The sequence below is a fragment of the Eschrichtius robustus genome, chromosome 16 (genome assembly GCF_028021215.1).
Source record: "Eschrichtius robustus isolate mEscRob2 chromosome 16, mEscRob2.pri, whole genome shotgun sequence".
Taxonomy (NCBI): Eukaryota; Metazoa; Chordata; class Mammalia; order Artiodactyla; family Eschrichtiidae; genus Eschrichtius; species Eschrichtius robustus.
The window spans coordinates 64403023-64422599 of record NC_090839.1 but is presented as its reverse complement, the minus strand read 5'-3'; the positions used below and the strand labels follow the sequence as shown (position 1 = coordinate 64422599).

The window sequence follows — 19577 nt, the reverse complement described above, 5'->3', positions numbered from 1 at the left end:
ACATGCCGCGGAGCAACTGAGCCCGTGCTCCACAACTACTGAGCCTGCGCTCTAGAGCCCGTGAGCCACAACTACTGAGCCCACGTGCCACAACTACTGAAGCCTGCACACCTAGAGCCCCTGCTCCGCAACAAGAGAAGCCACCGCAACGAGAAGCCCATGCACCGCAAGGAAGAGTAGCCCCCGCTCGCCGCAACTAGAGAAAGGCCCACGCACAGCAACGAAGACCCAACACAGCCAAAAATAAAATAAATAAAAAACAAACAAACAAACCAAAAAAAAACCAAAAAGAAAAACAAAAGGGAACAATCAGGCTGATTATCTGGGCCTAACTCTCTCCACTACCTATCACTGCCCAACCCCCAAAACGGAAAAAGAAGGCAATGATTAGGATTCAAGTGCTGAATAAATATCCCTGGATAATCAATTATATCTCATGAAAAGCAATTACAAAGGAGAACTATCTTCTAATTAACTGTATATTCCATTTCAAAACAGGACCAGACACCTAAACCTCCCCTTCAGAAAGTCACTGGCAATGTACGGCGATAGCTGTGCTAATGGCGAGTAGGATGGTCTGTGTGTGGGTGATGTTTTCATCTAGAAAAGACCATCGTTCCCCCCACCCCCTCACCGTTAAAACAGGGCACCAGAGCTGGACATCAAAATTGAGCCAGCAACAACCCCCAGAAGGAAAGCGGGGAGGGGGAGGCAGAGACAGGGTCAGGGCGCCCCCTGGTGGCTCCAGTGCTGCTCTTCCTGCAACCGGCAGAGATGCACGCTGAGCCACTTTCTTGCAACTTCCAGCTCCCAGGTCATCATATTCATATAGTCAAAGAAATTAATTTGGAAGAGATATGGGAACATACGTATATGTATAACTGATTCACTTTGTTATAAAGCAGAAACTAACACACCATTGTAAAGCAATTATACTCCAATAAAGATGTTTAAAAGAAAAAAAAAAAAGGAAATTAATTTGAGAGTAGAAACTCATTTTCTAAAGAGAAAGTGAAGGAATGTAAGGCTGACAGGAATGCCAATAAATATCAACTGAAGGAATTTTCAATAAGTTCCAATAAAACAGCACCAATGAGCTGCACATGCTGAGTGTGACTGCAGCTATCAGGCTGGGATCATTTATTCTGGTACCTTCTACAGGTGTTTATCCTTATGCACCCTTCAGCCCCCGTTAGTCACCTTCAGTGCAGGGGTGATGGAACTAAACAGCTCCCAAGTACACACAGAACAAACGCTTTCTGGGATCTGTCATTTCATTCAGGTTCGTTTTTATCCTGTTTCATTCCCTGAACCATGCAGGAAGCAGGTGGTTAAAAAAAAAAATGTATAAAATAAACTAGGATTCCTGGAAAATAGCCCCACTGCCTATTCAGGGTTTCTCATCCTTGGCACTGACATTTGGGGCTGGATAATTTTCCAGTGTGGGGCTCTCCCGTGTGCTGTAGGATGTATGGCAGCATCCCTGGGATCACCCACTAGATGTCGTAGCATCCCTACCCCAGTTGTGACAACCAGAAACGTGCCCAGACACTGCCAAATGCCCCCTGGGGGTTGAAATCGCCCCTGGCTGAGAATCACTGTCCTATCTGATCACATTTCCGTTCTTGAGACCACCGGCCTCGCAGAACGAGTGTACAGCTTCATCTCCTCTAGAGGAGAGGGAGGTTAAGGAGGAGGTGCCACGGGAAGGCACCTTGAGGGGCCTCTGCAGGAGGGATGGTGTCACTAAAACAGGAAATCGGGTCTATCCACCTGCAGTTCAACAAGAAGGCCCAGATACTGTTTTCGGGATGACTAGCCAGCAATGTACCCTCTGAGGACGTTAACAATAAAATAGCACCTACTGGTCAGTGAGCATTTACTATGCCAGGCACCCTTCATATTCATGTTCTTTTCCATTTTTCCTATCGAGGTATAATTTATATAAACTATCTTGAGCATTTTTCATGTATTCATTCATTTAATCCTCACGACCCTGTCAGATGTGTACTATTAGCAGACTCATTTTACGTAGAGGAGAACACTGAGGCATGGACAGGTTAAATAACTTCCCACTGCTAATCTGTGGACGGAGGTGGCTAAAAACACAGCCAGTCTAGCTGGAAGGATCGTCAGAGAGCAGAATGGCAACAGCGAGAATAATGATATCGCAATTATTAGGGCTGCGGCAGACACTAGGTGCAATTATCACAAAGTGTTTCTTTTTTTTTTTTTTCTAAAGTCTGCAATCCTTTGAAGGAGAGTGATGAAAGCAAAGGACCTTCTCCCCAGGAAAATCCACATATGAGCACAAACACGCAAACATAATTTGCACACAACTGCAAGAGGCTTCTGAAGTCTCCCAAACTATCTATGGGCCTCCCGGGAAGCACCCAGACAATATATCCTAGGCTCTGTGCTAGACACAACATAGACTTCAGAAGAATCCTGCAAGCAGGTAATATGACCACCATTTCATGGATTGGGAAACTGAGTTCAGAGAAGTTAAGGCCTTTGCCCAAGGTCACACAGCTCTTGAACAGCAGCACTGTGGTCTGCCTGACTCCAGCATTCCTTCCTCCCCAAAAGGCTGCCTTCACAACTCAATTCGTCCACGACCCCACACCAGGGCACTACAAAAATGAAGGATGCGCAAAGGACAGAAAGGATTTATACGTCTGATCTAGCAGCACTGATGACAGAAATTTGGCAGTGACGATATAAGGGCTGCTGGCCTCGCAGAATGAAAACCTGAAGGTGACATTTGCCTTTCGCAAAGAAGACTATTCTCCTTTACACGTTCTGGAAGACAACGTCGTTTCAAAGCAGTCCCCAGGAGCCTGGACCCTCACACAGATACCATCCCGTCTCTCCAACCCGTCATGCTTCCTACATCGAACAACACCTGGCCCAGACTAGAAAAAGTTACAAGCCAAATGTCAGAGCCAGTATGTTTATGGATACCCACTCCCCCTGCCGAAGGTCACTCAAAGTCAAGGCAACAGTCAACACATTTGCAAAGGAGACAGTCAGCAAGGAGAAAATGAAGACGCCTGCCTTGCTATCCGGACAGCCAACAAGACCAGGCATGATGCTAGAAACATCCAGACTTCGACAACCTGGTTCTGGAATGGTTGCAGGAGGATGTGAGTATCATGACTCTTTTCTCAGAACAGACGGCTAGAAGCGCAAGGAATCCTGGAGGGCGGCCTCCTCCACTTTACAGTTGGGGAAACTGAGCCCCAGAGAGGTGCAGGGACCCACTACTGTAAGGGCCGGAATCAGAACTAAGTGGTCCCGATACCCAGGCTGGTGCTCCTTCCACCCCAGCTGCCCCCTCCCTGACACAACAGGGGAAAAGGGGGAACGTTCACTCACTCCTTCACTCCGTGGGCAGCTCACAGTTCTAGGTTTTTACTGCGGACCAAGCTAGAGATGCAAAGGTGATGAAAACAGACGTGGCCCACCCTCGAGGAACTCACTTTCAATTCATTCCTAGCGAAGCCTTTGTAAATTTTTCCTGTGCGTTAGAACTAGAATAAACATTCATTCCTTCCTTGCTCACGCCTTCAACTAAAGTGTCTTGAGCAGCAAGTCCATGGCAGGCAGGGTTTCAGGCACCGGGGCCTCGCAGTGAACAAGCTGGCCAGGCGCCTGCCCTGGAGGAGCTCACCTTGCAGGGGTGGGAAAAGAAACAAACAGTACACTCAGGCTACAGGGGCTTCGGAAGCCTGGCGCCCTCAGACACAAAGTGGGTGATAAGGCGTGGGTGATGGAAGCAGACGGGCAGTCAGGGAAGGGAAGCCTCTCCAACAGCGTCATTTCGACAGACCTGAATGCTTCCCTCCGAGGGCAGAGAATTCCAGAAGCTGAGGGTGTCCAGGAACAGCAGTGGGGTGGGGGGTGAACCCCAGCTCCCCTACATGCTCACAGTGGGACCTTCACTGCAGCCTCTCTCGGCCCCTGCTTCTCCAACTATAAAATGAAGCAACACTCCCACTTTGCAGGGATGGTGTGAAAACCGAGAGACAGTAGAGGTACAGCCTGATTCACAGCAGGAAAATGAATGAGGAGCTATCCATATTATTAATCTTTTCCAGGCACTCCTTGAAGGAAGATCTGGAACTGCCCCAGAAATAGGTATGAACTTGCAGCTGGATCTGATATCTGAAGCCTGCCAGATGTCATCTGGAAAGAACCAGCATGGAAACGTGAGACTCCAGAATCCTAGGGGTTTGGCTCCGACTAGGGTTTACAGCGTGGACCCTTGGGGCTACTGAACAGGTTCAGAACTGATCTCCAAAGGGGGTCTCCAAAAAAGATTTCAGGAAGAGCTGGCCTCGCTGGAGTGATGCCCCCGGCTGACACCCACACATGGGGAGATGACGCTGGACACGGCGCTGATTCTCTCACTGACCTGGGTCCTTGGCCTCCCCAGGCAATGACCTGGCTCTGAAGAACGAGAATGGCAATGCTCACCACCTGCGGAAGCTTCTCAATACAAGACCAACCGTACAACCCCTGGTTCGGGGCTCAGGTTTTGTGCCTTCCGGCATTAGTGCATTTAACCTTCCAAACGGCCCTGAAAAGCCAGCGTAAGTGTCTTCATTTTACAAATGAGGAAACAGGGCCCAGAGAATCTGGGAATAAAGAAAGAGCAACCTAGCTGGGAAGTACTGCAGCTGGGGCTTGACCCCGGGATGGTGGCTCCAGATCACCCCCCCAAACCTCCCCCACTCTGCTCCCCTGCAGCCCTTAGCACGTCTCTCTGAATTATGGGTGTCAGCACACCATACCTGGGGCACCCACTAGGGACTGTCGGCAGCTTGAGAGAGTTAGGACACCCAAGTCAATCCAGGAGTCCCCACCCTGTGAGGCACAAGGGGGGCCCTGCAACAACCACTCAGGCGAGGAAGGGCCATCAGAAAGGGGGAAGGAAGGCACACAAGCGAACAGCCTGCCCTTTGCAAGACCAAGTGGGGAAAGTCACGTCACTCCGGCTTCAGGCCCTCTGCCGGCTGCCTGCTGCACTTGGGATAAAATCCAGCATCCTCCTGCTCGGCTCCCCCGCCTCACCTCTGCCCAGAAGCCACCAAACCCGGCCCAGTCCCCTCGTCCCGCAGCCTCAGTCCCACTGTCTCCCAAGAGAGAGCTTCCCTGGTAACTCACCTTAAAACAGCCCCCCACATGTGTCTGCCTCCCACAGGTGTGGCGAGTCCCCAGGGCAGGACTCTGGCCTCTTGCTCAGCAATTCACAGGCCAGGAGCAGCACAGTGTCTGTCATCTGGTCAGCACGGGCACAAAGAGTTTTGGAATGGATGAAAAAAAAATCTACCAAACAGAGAAAGAAAGAGAGAGAAGGAAGGAAAGAAAGAAAGAAAGGAAAAAAAGGATAAAAAGAAAGAAAGTGCACTTTTTTCTTCGTCAGGACAAGCTCTCCCCAAAAATTTGCTAAGAGGGCAGATCATATTTTAAGTGTTCTTAATCGTTCAATCAACTGATCAATAGAGTGGGAGGAAACTTTGGGAGGTGATGGATATGTTTATGGCATAGACTGTGGTGATACCATTTAATGAGTATTAATCATTATCATAATTATTACTGACCACCAAGAGCCCCTCCTATGCCATCCCCATGAACCACATTTGCCTATGAGTCCTCAGTATTAGCTATCCTGCTTTTTATCACACAGACTAAAGCACTCCCGGCCAAAAGCAGACACCTGTTATTCCAAAAGACTCACGGCTCTGGGTCTGGGTCAGTCTCCATCACGACAGCTCACATAGCTTCTCTCTTGCCCATGACCCCCATCTGCACCCTCTTGGACCCCAGATTAGGACCCTAGGACTATTTAATCCAAAACTGTTGAAACATTGTTGCCACAAATTGAGTTTAAAAGAATGCCAAAAGTTAAGTGGAACTGCAAAATAGAAAATGGAATTTTATTCATGATAAAATTTGGTGTCTGGAGTAAGTCAGCTTAAACAGCAAATGATGACAAGGTGGAAAGCTATTTTGTGCCAATTCCAAGATGGTATGAGAAGGCCTGCTGGGTATTTTTAAAGGCATTAGAGGTTAACAACATGGATCTCTTGTGTCTAATTTCACTTCAAAAGTACACGACTTTCTTTTGCTTCCATTTCAGTGTATCAGGCAAACTGCTTTTCTATGTACCCATTAAAAATAATAAGGTCATATTTTGCTCCCATAAAAGAGAGACAAAGATTTTTGAGATAAAGGTGGAGAAAAAAGAAAGGGAAAGGGAGTTAAAAGGATTTGAATAATAGTCATCACCATTTATTATTTCAGGTAGATGTGCAAATGATAACCTCTGGTGAAATTCCCTAAACCATTTACAATGAAAAGCACACCAAGAGTTGCAAAGGTCATGTGTTCTGAGGAGGAAAAGGTGGCGATGGGGAAGAGAGACTACAGGGCTAGTTCCTGGACCATCCACTAGGTGGCACAGTAACCTGGACAACTTGGCCGTCACCTGGGGCATCTGGGGTGTTGGTGGAAAGGGGTGAACTAGAAAGCGGAGAAGCAGCAACCTGCAAAGAGTGGCTGGTATGGACGGGAGGTCAGCAGTCCCAGCGTCACGGCCCCACTAACCCTGTGTCTCAGTCCATTCGGGCCGCAGTAACAAAACACAGCCGACCGGGCGGCTTATAAACAACAGAAATGCGTTCTCACAGTTCTGGAGGCCGGAAGACCGAGGTCAGAGCACAAGCGTGGTCAGGTGAGGGCTGCAGACTCCTCGCTGTGTCCTCACACGGCAGAGGGGACAAGGGAGCTCTCTGGCACCTCTTTTGGGAGGGTTCTGCCCTCGGGACCTAATCACACCTCAAAGGCCCCCATCTCTTAATATCATCACATTGGACATTAGGATGTCAAACTATAAACTTGGGGAGGGGACACATTCAGACTCTAGTACTCAGGGCAAAAAGTGCCCCTGAAAATAAACAAGTTTGGTAAGCTCATCCTAAAAACCTAGTGTCCTCACCCAGGAATCCCTTGCTCTATTAAAAAAATAATGATGAAAATAATTTAAGGCTCTCAGACCTGGAGGCCCACCCATTACTGGCTGCACTGCATGCCCTGGCTGGGTGATGGAAGAACACTCTTTAGGTCATCTGGACTTGGGAGTCAGGAAACCTGGGTCCCTCACCAGCTTCATCACTTACTCGTCCTAGCAACCACACCCTGCACACAGTAGATGCTCAATAAATTGAATGATATCCTAGCTGTAACGCCTCGGACAAGTTATTTAACCTCAGCCTGTTTTCTTAAACAAAAAGAGTGATGTTATCTGCAGGAGGCTTCTGGGGGATTAAATGAGAAAACAGCATTTTAAACGCTTAGGCACAATGCTTGGCACGCTGTAAGATCTACTAAAGCATGTTATTATTTTACGAGGTCACATTCTTACACAATATGACTGTTGGCCCCTCCTTTTGACCTCCTCCCTGAGCCACCAGCTCCAAGAGCAGCCAGGATCGACTGTTGGAGTCACATCCCCCCTTTTCTCCTTTGCCCTCCCAGGTCAGGCAGAACACCCAATGGGGGACCACGCCCCAAGCCAACAACTCACACCGGGGATACAAATGTTAAACAAAAGCGGGAAGAGGGGCTGCCCTGGAGGGAATGCAAAGCCACGCAACCACAAAGGATAATTTTCCAGGCCCGAAGTAGAAAAAATGCATTAACATGTTAGCACCTAGTGTTGGCGGAGGGTAAAGAAATGCAGCTATCATACTCCTGGCAACACACTATCTCAGAACACAAGTGGCTATTGAGAACTAGCCCATAAATATGGCCCAACCTTGGCCTCCTATCCCACAAATTTACCACAAAGGAATGCTTAAGCAGAAAAAAATAATAGCCAATATTCTTAGAGTGCACTTACTAATAGCACTCTTCAATTCTTCCTTACAATGAATGAAGAAACTCACCGGGGAGAAAAAAACCCTGGCTGGTGATCCTCCCAAAAAATAACCTAGCAAACTGTAATAAATCAAGTGATGGAATACTATGCAGCCATCTGTGAACAGAGAATGTTGCCCGCCACTCCAGTTCTACAAGGATCAAGCCATTGGCAACTGCAGCTGACCCTGCAGTGGAATGCTACCCCAAGGACAATCCAGGATAGAGAAAAACAGGAAGAATTCTGTGCTTTGGATACTGGCCCTAGATAAGATGCATATCTAAGGGATCATTTCAAGGACCCCAGACGCTTGCATCTTTCCATGCATAGAAAAGCACTAGAATCATTAACTTGAGATGTCTGGTTTTTGTGATTAGCAGGAGTCTCCTGATGTTCAACTACATGTTTTTTTTCCAGCAAAAAACTCCTATATATCCTAACTCCTCCCTTACCCCTTCTGAGCAGTTTCTCAGAGCGACCTGAGAGGCTGTGTCCTGGGCTATAGTCCTCAGTAAGATACCCAAATAAAACTCACAACTTTTAGGTTGTGCATTTTTCTTCAGTCAACACATTCAACAGGACAATGGGGAGATGAGGGAAAAAAGGGCAACTGTGATATATATTAAGAGCTGAATACAAAATAAGCACATCGACAATAGCTAACATTCATGACTCTTAACTCTGTGATCTAAATACTTCTCTAAGCACATCACGGTTAATCTTCACAACAACCATATGAGACAAGTATTCATCGAATCCTTATGTTTAGACAAGGAAACAAGAGCCTGGGAGGTTTAAGAACTTGAACCTGGGCAACCTGGTTTCAGAGCATGTCCTCCTAAAGCAACAGGCACGCTGCAATTCCAACCAGCTACAACTCTGCACGCCCCAAATCCAGGAGCGCAAATTCACCTGCAGGAATGGAAAGGACCTCTGAGGCAGAATTATGGGTATTTGGGTTTGCTCGTAACTGTCTTTACTACTCCCCTCAATAATTAATTTTTCATAACAGGCTTTTGTGTTTTCTTAAGTACCAAAGGGCCTGAAGAGAGAGCAGTAATGGGGGTGTGATCACACATCTTCTCTTGGGCACTAAATAACAATAATATATGCCCCAAAAGCCTGGGACAAAACCCTTTGCCATTTCAGAGACATCCAAGGCGGGGAGGCTGCTTGGCAGAGGACTTGTCAACTACCCGCAGCGCCAAGGGTTAAGTACACAAGCTCCAGCTTGATGACAGGGCCGAGACAGCCACCTGGCCCGATTATTCAGTGCAGGCTGGGAGCCACTTGGTGGGACGTGAGGGAAACACTCTCCACTCCAGGGAACAGAGTTGGGGTTCCTCTGCCAGGCTCTTCTGGGGTTTGTGAGAGTCGGGCATCTCCTCTGGAGTGCAATCCTAGGTGCTTCACATGCTGGGATGCAATTCTCATCCTGAACTTGGAGAGCTCTTGGGACACCACTCCTGGGACACCCGCTGTTATGGACTGAATTGCATCCCTCCCAAATTCATATGTTTTGACTGTATTTGGAGGTAGGACCTTTAAAGAGGTAATTAAAGCATCCTTATAAGAGGAAGAGACACCAGGGATGCGTGCTCACAGAGAGAAGGTCATCAAGCCAGGGAGAGAGGCCTCGCCAGAAACCAAGACTGCCGGCGCCTTGACCTTGGGGGACTTCCAGCCTCCGGAACTATGAGAAATAAATTTCCGTTGTCTAAGCCACCAGTCTGTGGTATTTTGTTACAACAACCCTAGCAAAGTAACACACTCTGGATACCCAGACAGACTCACTCTTATTTTTTTGCGATGACACAGGAGGCAGGGGCAGGATGGGGAGGGTACAAGTCAAAACCACCCACCGCTCAAAATTTCTCAGGATTCTGATCTCTCGTCTGGAACACCCACAGGACAGACAACAGTGCTGTCCCCTGAAGGTTCCCTGAAATTTACAGCCACCGCAGAAAACAGAACCCCCTCCCACCATACACACACTTATCCCCCACAAACCACACTGCTACAGGGTGTCGAGGGTCAAAATGTGGATGTAGTGACATTTTTCTTCAGAGATGCAGGTTGTAAAGTCTGGGTATGCCTCTATTTGCCAAAGATACCAAATAAGAACACCGGATTTACATTTTTAGAAAAGTGTACGACTAAAAACAAGAAAAACAGTCTAAATCCCTGCCATCAACATCACTCGAGTGCGCTCAGAGGCATGTCCTTAGTGAAAACACACAAGCAGGGCCAGCACCCTCCTCAAGGTCAGAAGATGGCTGAGGGAGACCTACAGACCACGATCTCTGTCGACCCCAAGAGCAGCTGACAAAGAGAACCGTGTCTGAGATGGCGGGACCTCATGCCGGGGTGCAGGAGACCTATGCAGAAGCACAGTGCTAGGTACCACAGGGTGGGGGGAAGTGGCGGTGTGGAGACACCTGTATCCCTACAAATGGTGCCTAGGATGAGGCGCCTACGAAGCCTGGCCTCCACATCCTCAATTTCGGGGTCTTTAGAGTAGATGCACTTCAGGGCCAGGGTAAAGTCTCACCCCTCTAGGTCAAGGTGTGACCCACGTGAAGAGGCAGCACTGCAGGTGCCAGAAAGACAAGGCATCAAATAACAGTGAGCCATAGAGAGAATTCCCCTTCCCTTTTCCACTCCTTCCGATGATGTCAGGAAAAACATCTGAGTGGATTAGCACTGAGATAGCTTCTCATGCTCGGACAGGCAACAACATCCAGGCCGACTTACTAACACTGGTTCCTTTTCTTGTCTTTATTTTCACGGTTACCTGCTATTTACGTCAACTAAGAGTGGCTCTCCGTTTACAGTAAGCACATAAAATTCCATTTTTAAATAAAGGCATTCAGGTTTTTTAGGGGCACCCATTTTTAAAAAATGGCCCGGGGCTTCCCTGGTGGCGCAGTGGTTGAGAGTCTGCCTGCCAATGCAGGGGACACGGGTTCGAGCCCTGGTCTGGGAAGATCCCACATGCCACGGAGCAACTGGGCCCGTGAGCCACAACTACTGAGCCTGCGCGTCTGGAGCCTGTGCTCCGCAACATGAGAGGCCGTGATAGTGAGAGGCCCGCGCACCGCGATGAAGAGTGGCCCCCGCTTGCCGCAACTAGAGGAAGCCCTCGCACAGAAACGAAGACCCAACACAGCCATAAATAAATAAATAAATAAATAAAGAGGATGCATTTCAAATAGTAAAAAAAAAAAAAAATGGCCGGATAGCTAATAGTACAGCAGTAAATAAATAACTGAAATTTGAAAACCAGTGACCTTAGTGCTCTTCTGGCCCCTGTGTCCCGCACACTGGCAGATATAGAAATATCTGCTCAGCTGAACCCGAGGCTGAGAGATGCCAGCGTAAACCGCATGCCTTGGTTACGCACAGTGACACCACCCAATCCCCACTCCCCAACCTCACAGCGCCTACTCATTTCCTTCCTCATCCTTGAATCAGAATACTGGTTGCCCCCCGAACCCCTCTTCCTTCCTTAGCCATGGGTTTTTTGGTGTTTTTTTTTTTGGCAGGGGGTGGGCGGGTGGACAGATAGGACACACTGCCTCCTTAGCAGTCAGGGGAGGCCTCGGGATGGATGTTGGCCACACAAGTGGGAACCTGTGTGCACCTTCTAGGAAGGGCCCTTACAGCTTGGGGGAGGGGAGAAGTTTACCTTTTTTGTGTCACAGACCCATTCCGCAGTCTGGTGATGAAGCCCATGGGCCTCTTCTCAGAAAAATGTTTTAAAATACATAAAACACCCAAGATTACAAAGGAAACTGATCAAATTGAAACAGAATTATTAAAATGTAAAAAGGAAAAGTGACACACTAATATACAGGACTTTTTATCACATTAAAAAACTACTGTATTTTCAAGCAGAAATGACATTGTGAGATTTTTTCCATATCACTGTTGTTACAGGTGCCTGTGACTTCTATCAGTGACAAAGTCACCCATTTTGCTAAGGCTACTAAGGTTCCTATGGTTTGCTGCTAGTTTCATAATTAAAGAAAATGCAACCTAACTGTCCATCGACAGATAAGTGGATAAAGAAGATGTGGTATACACACACACACACACACACACACATATACACAATGCAATATTACTCAGCCATAAAAAAGAAATTTTGCCATTTGCGGCAACACAGATGGACCTGGAGGGTACTATGCTTAGTGAAATAAGTCAGACAGAAAAAGACAAATACTGTATGATATCACTTATATGTGGAATCTTAAAAATAAAACAAACAAATGAATATAACAAAACAGAAACAGACACAGAGAACAAACTAGTGGTTACCAGTGGGGAGAGGAAAGGCGGCAAGATGGGGGGAGGGGTAAGCGGTACAAACTACTATGGATAAAATAAACTACAAGGACATATTGTACAGCACAGAGACTATAGCCAATGTATTACAATAACTGTATATGAAGTATAATCTATAAAAATTTTTAATCACTATGTTGTACACCTGAAACTAATAACATTGTAAACAACTACACTTCAACTGAAAAATCAAGTAAAACAATAAAAAATAAAGGAAATACTAAATTTCAGTCAGGTTAGAGAAAAAAGTTGTAATTTCTTCCCCTGTGCAAGTTCAGACCCCTGAATCCTACCTGTGGAAATGGAAGAAGTCTCTCCTTTGCCCCCTCCTCCTTCCTGGTACCTGGGATGAGAATGGGATGGCTGGAGCTAAAACAGCCATTTTGGACTATGAGGCAAGATAGAAGGAGCCCTGGTCTCCGATGACCATGGAGCCACATACCAGCCCAGCCTGCCTACCTCTTGACAGAGAGATGAATTCCTATCACATTAAGCCACAGTTTGCTGGTTTATTCTTTATTACATAAAGCCACTCAAACCTAACCGTAATTGCTGTTTCGCTAATACTTTTACTGAGTGGTGAGGTTGCAAACAGTTTGAACCTGATCATCAGTAACCTTCATTCATCTTCGAGAGACACTCTCTCCCTTACCTACAAAAGTGATTCCTCCAGAGCTACAAAGGAAACCCAACTAGAAAGTTCCTCTGTAGCTGACGGCCTTGCAGGAGACAAACCCGGAAACCTTGAACGACAGAATTTTCCCTCTGGGCTTCCCTGGTGGCGCAGCGGTTGAGAATCTGCCTGCCAACGCAGGGGTGACGGGTTCGAGCCCTGGTCTGGGAGGATCCCACATGCCGCAGAGCAACTGGGCCCGTGAGCCACAACTACTGAGCCTGTGCGTCTGGAGCCTGTGCTCCGCAACAAGAGAGGCCGCGACAGTGAGAGGCCTGCGCACCACGATGAAGAGTGGCCCTCGCTTGCCGCAACTAGAGAAAGCCCTCGCACAGAAACAAGACCCAACACAGCCAAAAATTAATCAATTAATTAATTAATTAATTTAAAAAAAAAAAAAAGAAGAAGTTTCCCTCTGCCTCAATCCTGCTCCACCTCTGAAGCACATCCTTTAGAGCGTTCACGCACCCAAGTATCAAGTTTTACACCTCAGGGAGCTTATACGACCATGCACCACACTCCAAGTCCACGACCAGGCACACACACACCTGACTTCATCCCACACTCTGTAAAGTCCACGGTCACACAGGAGCAAGCGCAAAGGCACTGCCTCGATGTGCAGGCCCAAGAGTCATCCTGGCATCGGCAGAAGCTGCTCAGAAAGTACTTACTAATTGTCATGGACTCGGGCACCGAGGCAGAAGGTAACAGGCTGCTCAGAGGACTTCCTTGGCCTGGAGGACTGGCTTCCACACTGGGAAAGGCAGGCAGAGGGAAGTTACAGTCGGCCACTTAAAACACACCTCCTCACCATTCAAAAACCAGCAGGCTTTTCGCTTATTCAGGTTTACGAACTAGAAGGAAGGGAAGGATGCCCTTTGAAATTATAGTCGGTCCTCATTTGTGGATTCCGTAGCTGCAAAGTCGCCTACTCCCTGCAGTTTACTTGTAACCCCAAAACTCCCAGCTCTCCGGTATGACGTGGTCACCCGTGAACACGCACAGAGTGGCCAAAAGGCTGAGTCACGGACGTGCATGCTCCCAGCTCCTGCCAAACAAGGCAAGCTCTGCCTTCTTTCAACTAACATTCTGTCCTTCTGGCGAGCTATTTAGCACCACATTGTTCACATTCTTGTGCTTTTTGTTGCTGACTTTGCATCTAAAATGGCTTCAAGCTAGTGCTGAAGTGCTGTCTGGTGTTCCTGAATGCAAGACTGTGAAGTGCCTGATGGAGAAAATACACGTGTGAGGTGGCCCTTGTTCAAGCCTGATATGATAGGGCTGTTGGCCTCAAGTCCACCGTCAGTGAATCAACAACATATGTTAAATACGGTGTCTTTAAACAGGAACTGGCATAAAACATAGGTATGTACTGATCTGTTGACAAAAATGTTGTGACCAGACACTCCCAGGAGCCTAGGAGCAATGGTTCCATCTTAACAGAACATGACCACCACAAATGACGAGAGTTGACTGTGTAGTTACAAAGAATTTGCAACGTGGAAAAACAGCACTTCGCATCTTTCATGAAAATGGCAAGACCATAATCCGGTTACCACACCCACACCCCAGGAGGAAAAGGACCAAAACATCATGGATGAAATGGAGTTGGGGGTAAGAGTGATGTAGTTTCATGTACTGCTGCATTTTCCAAATTTTCTAAAATAAACAGCAGAAAGGACTCAGCGTCCTGGATGGATTTGGTGGCACCAACCCTTCCTGGCATCGTACAAATCGGCACGAGCCTCCTACAGGCAGTGCCATTCTCAGAGAGCAGGGCGAGACCGTAACACCAAGCATGGGTGGAGGTAAACAATGACCCCACTCTGGAGCCAAGGTTGAAAATGCAGATGCTACACCCTGGGGACACCAATTTAAACCCATAGAGAGAAGAAGGAAAAAGCTGTAAGAGCAACAAGGATCACGGTGGCATCAGGGGGTCCTCAGTGTCCATCTCAGCTCTGCCACCAAACGTCCAGTGACTCTGGACAACTCCGCTTTCCCTTGAGGTACTTTCATTTGAAAAAAATGAAAACCAATGTGGTGCTTGCTACTGAATGCCAGACTAAGCACTTCACAGATATATAATATCAAACTGGTTTAAATATTATGTAATACTACAATTATAAATTGTAATATTAAAATTGTTCAATTGTTATCATTATCAAATACTAAAATCAAGCAAATTATGATGGCGGAGGTACCCAGATATGGTCCCCAAAGTGGAAAAAGTAAAGGTGGTATGCAAGTGAAATTTGACACATATACCAAGTCTCGGGCCTGAGACCCCTGGCCACTTCGCACTCTGGGATGTTAGACCAAACCTGAACTAAATTAGCGTGAAGTGAGGCCTTGCCCTTCAGTCCCAGCAGGTGCCCGCTCATCTTTAAAAAAGAATAAAAGACAGAGTTGTAAAGAGGACAGTTCAACCCCAGAGGCAGCTTGGGGTCTGAATACTCACCTGTACCGAGGTCCAGGCTCCGGGAGGACGTGGTCATCGGGTCCCGTCCCGTTCTCCAGGCTCCCGAGGTGGGTATCTGCGCACACACAGCAACCACAGAGAGAAAGTCAGGGTTCTGTTCTCTTTTCATTTTCCCCATGAGACAAGGACACAGTGCAGACACTGGCTCACCTGCTAAATCAGTTTACTTACAAATGTTTACCCGTCTGGCACACTGGATTTTCATCTGCTCCCTGTTTCATCTCTTTGGGCAGTAATCTCAGACTTGGTATCAGTCACTGACTGGAGGCCCTATTTTCCCACTTAACCTTTTTTTTTTCATTGAGTATAGTTGACATACAATAATGTCAGTTTCAGGTGTATAGCACAGTGATTTGACATTTACATACACTACAAATTAATCACCACGATAAATGAAGTATTATCTGTCACCGACAAAGTTATTACAATATTATTGACTATATTCCCTATGCTGTACGTTACATCCCATGACTTATTTATTAACCTCTTTGATCTGGAGCCACCTGGAATTATGCATGAAGTCCATATGCAGAGCCAACCTCAGAACCAGGGAATAATAAATCAGCTGTTAGATCGGCTCCCGCCTGCAGTGTCTGGAGACGGACACGCGAGGGCAGCACAGCCCAGTGACTGCTGCTTTCTACAGTGCCACTTGCCCTGCATCAAGTGGGAAAGGCATTTGGAAGAAGTGAGGCCATAAGTCATCTCTAGAAACAACAGGCAAGAGGCACTAAAGACTTTCGTAGATGCATTCGCTGCTGTTCAAGTCTCTTCCCAGGAAAAAGTACAAATCCATGCCCCTGAGGCTGGACAGTGACATTCACGCCAGTGTCATCCAGCAGAACACCTGCATGTTGGGCAAACTTCTGGTTTGTCAACACCCCCAGCCAGGCCTGGATCAGGGACAGGGGGTGCAGGGACGGAAGGACGCACGTCCCGTTGCCCTAAGTCATCTGTCGTGTGACCTCCTCCTCCGCTTACGCCTGGTCTGGTCCTGCTCAAGATTCCCCAGCTCTTAAGAGGTTGACCTAAGGGAACCTTAAGGGGTTTTCTCTCCTTTCCTTCTACCCTGCTGTCCCCACCAGACTATTCCACTCACTCCGACCTCTTTTAAGAAGTTCACAGGGGGAAGAGAAAGTGTCCACCTCTCCGCCTCCCATTTCTCGCTCCCCAGCAACGTGGTGCGTTCAGGGTGCAGGCTCCGCCCACTGGCCTGGGTTCAAGTCCCTGCTCCCCAACTTCAATCCAGCAAGTTACCCAGCCTCTTTGTGACTCGGCTGCCTCCTCTCTGAAATGGGCTGACACTAGTGCCGACCATACTTTTTTTTTTTATTGGAGTATAGTTGCTTTACAATATTGTGTTAGTTTATACTGTACAGCAAAGTGAATCAGCTATGCGTATACATATATCCCCTCTTTTCATACAACATTTTAATAATGCCCGCCACATAATTAAACTTCACATTTTATTACACATACATTTCGGTGAGAGCGTGCAGTGAGCGGTGGCTGGTACCAGCTCGCCCTGTAACCAAGACCCGCCCCCTCCTCCTAGGAGCTCTCTGCTCTCAGCCTTCAAGACACAGTGGTCCTCCTGCCCTCACCGTCTCTTTCTCTGATTCCTGCGTGAAGGTGTCGCTGGATCACGGCTCCGTGGCCTCTGACGCCCTTGGCAAACCCAGCAAAGGTACTGGCTCCAGCTCTCGGCTCCGTGAAGGTGACAGCTCTCGAGCCCTCACCTCTGGCTAGTCCTCACTTCTGGCTAGGCCCCCAATCTTGAATCCTAAACCCACGTTTATAACCGCCCGCCAGAAAGCTCTACTGGGATACTGTACTGGCCTCCCAACTGATCATGACCTTCAAAACCGCTCCCACCTCAGAAGATGGTGGCACCACCCTCCCTCCCATCCCAGAGCTGGCTGGTGTCCAAGACCAGTCGGTCCCACCCAGTCACCTCCCACGCCTTGCTCTCCAGCCACTTCCCCCATGCCTCAGTTCAAGGGCTCCAGGACCTCCCCGGGGTCTTCTGCAGCAGGCCCCCGCAGCTCTGCTTCAGCCTCCAATCTAACTCACACACAGCCGTCAGACTCCACTCCCTGAAGCAAAGACAGGACTCCAACTGCACAACGCAAATCCACGGGTGGAGTAAAGACCAGTATCAGCCACCAGGATTCCGGACACCACGCCTCCCCAGCCCAAGTGGATTTCCCGTCATAATACACGACCCTGACCCCGTGCCAGCTGTAGCTGGCCTGATGCACTAGGGCCACAGAGTGATCGCAGACACTGTCGAGGCCCCTCTTCCTCTGCCCCCAGCCAGACGTCATTTTTCCAACTGCCAGACATCCACTCCCTTCAGCATGCCCACACCCCACTCCGGCACTGATGTGCTCGCCTGAACCCCAGCTGCGGGCCTGGCTCTGACTAGGGTCAGGGTCACACTGGAAGCAAAACAGACATGGTCCTGCCCTCACGGACCTCAAAGGCTAGTGCGGGTAGGGGTTCGGGGACAGGCGTTATCAGGTAATTACACAAATACACGATTTCAGATGGTACACCGAGGTTGGAGCAGTGGAGACACCTAGGTTTACAACAGAGTGAAACCAAGGCCCGGGCCACGTGAGCTGGGGTCGGCGGCAGGGCCGGGGTGTCCTCTAACGCAGCAGCCCTTGGGCCGCAGCCTAAAGGCAGGAGGAGCTCGAGGGGAGGAGGAAGTGAAAGCTGGCTGGTATGGCCAGGGCAGCAGGCAGAGGGGAAACGGGAGGAGGTGAGGCTGCGGGGTGAGTGGGGGCCGGGTGGGCACAGGGAGGATTCCGGATCTGACCCTAAGTGGGGGGAAGGGTCTGGAGCAGGCGAATGAGGCAATCTGATTTACATTCTAAAAAATCACTGGCTGCTGAAAGAAGGATGGATGATGGCAGACAGGGATAGAGAGCTATTGAGAGGCTATTCTGCATGAGCCCAGCGAGAGAAGGATGAGTTAGAAGAGGGTGGTGGAAGCATTCAGACCATTCATTCCTCCTCCTCTACGTCGGAGGATTAAAATGATGTCCCTGTCCCCTCCCTGCCTGCGGCACTCGCAGGGGACTCGCCTGTAGATCCCCCAGAGCCTGGCAGCGACCCAACCCCAGACCCAATGGCAGGAGTGGGAGAAGTCGGGGAACACTGGACCTGATGGGGAGAGGAAGGGCCAAGGACCCGAGCTGCCCAGTGAACCAGCTCCGCATGTGCCAAAGCCCAACTCCAACCACAGGCCCTCAGCGAGCAGCAGTGATGTTTCCACGTACACGGTCAGCAGGAACGGGTGTTCTGTTCGTTCCCCTCAATTTACGATTCTCAGTTGAAAGAAACTTTGGGGACTTTTTCTCCCTGGCAGCTTCAAGCAGATGTTGGTAAATGTGCTGTGCTCTGCTGCAGGTAGTGACAGGCCCGGAGGAATGACTGGATCGAACCCTCCATCTGCTTGTCAGGGTCTCGGGGGACCCTGGGCTGGTGTCTCCCTTCTCTGAGCCCCTCCTTAACCCCAAAAACGCAGCCCAAGGCATGGCCCCCCAAACCACAGAGGTGCCTCTTCCAAGGTTCAGAAGGATAATAATCCTGTGTTCAGGGTCCCCTTCTCTGCCGCCTTCTCCCTCCCCAGACTTAGCTACTAAAACATCCATCCTTCCCTGCCACAGGCCTGTCTCCTTTTTTTTTATCCCCTCCCTCTTTCTCTAAATACCCCCAAGTTAAAGACATGAATTGACTCCCAGGCCAGAAAGAGAAGGGAGATCTGAATGTCACTAAAGTAGGCAAGTGTCAATCAGAAGGGACACTAGTCAAATGGAGTGAAAGAGAAGGAGTCTTGGGGAGAAATCTGGCCGTGCACGCCCAGGGCTACCCATGGAGAGGCCAGGCCGGCAGCCAGGCCAGCCTCAGAACCACCAGCCCGCACACCTCCACGGACATGGGGCATCAGGTCAGGAGGGACTTGATGCACTTTGGCACTCCAGCCAGGACACGGCTTCCCCCAGTTGATTCTAGTATCTTCGTGCAGCCCTAGAATAACGCGCCTTCCCATGCAGTGTTCTCACCATGGTGAGTTTGCCCCTCGGGCGGTCACAAGCTCCCATGACTCCTGGCAGCTTTGTTAACAGTAAGTGAAAAAGTTG

At 48.8% G+C, this 19577-nt stretch overlaps 1 protein-coding gene across 9 annotated transcripts in view; it reads right to left on the bottom strand.

Annotated features, from left to right (window-relative positions):
• Nucleotides 1-19577, bottom strand: part of SNX29 (sorting nexin 29) — a 565105-nt gene that overhangs the window by 466231 nt on the left and 79297 nt on the right. For all 9 annotated transcript variants that reach the window (XR_011076885.1, XR_011076887.1, XM_068565494.1 and 6 more), the window contains 2 exons: nt 15406-15481; nt 13616-13698 (listed from right to left, as the gene is read on the bottom strand). Coding sequence is in view for 7 of the 9 variants with exons in the window: in XM_068565494.1 (XP_068421595.1) it covers nt 13616-13698; nt 15406-15481 (159 nt within the window). In the remaining 2 variants the exon portion in view is untranslated. The remainder of the gene's footprint in view (nt 1-13615; nt 13699-15405; nt 15482-19577) is intronic.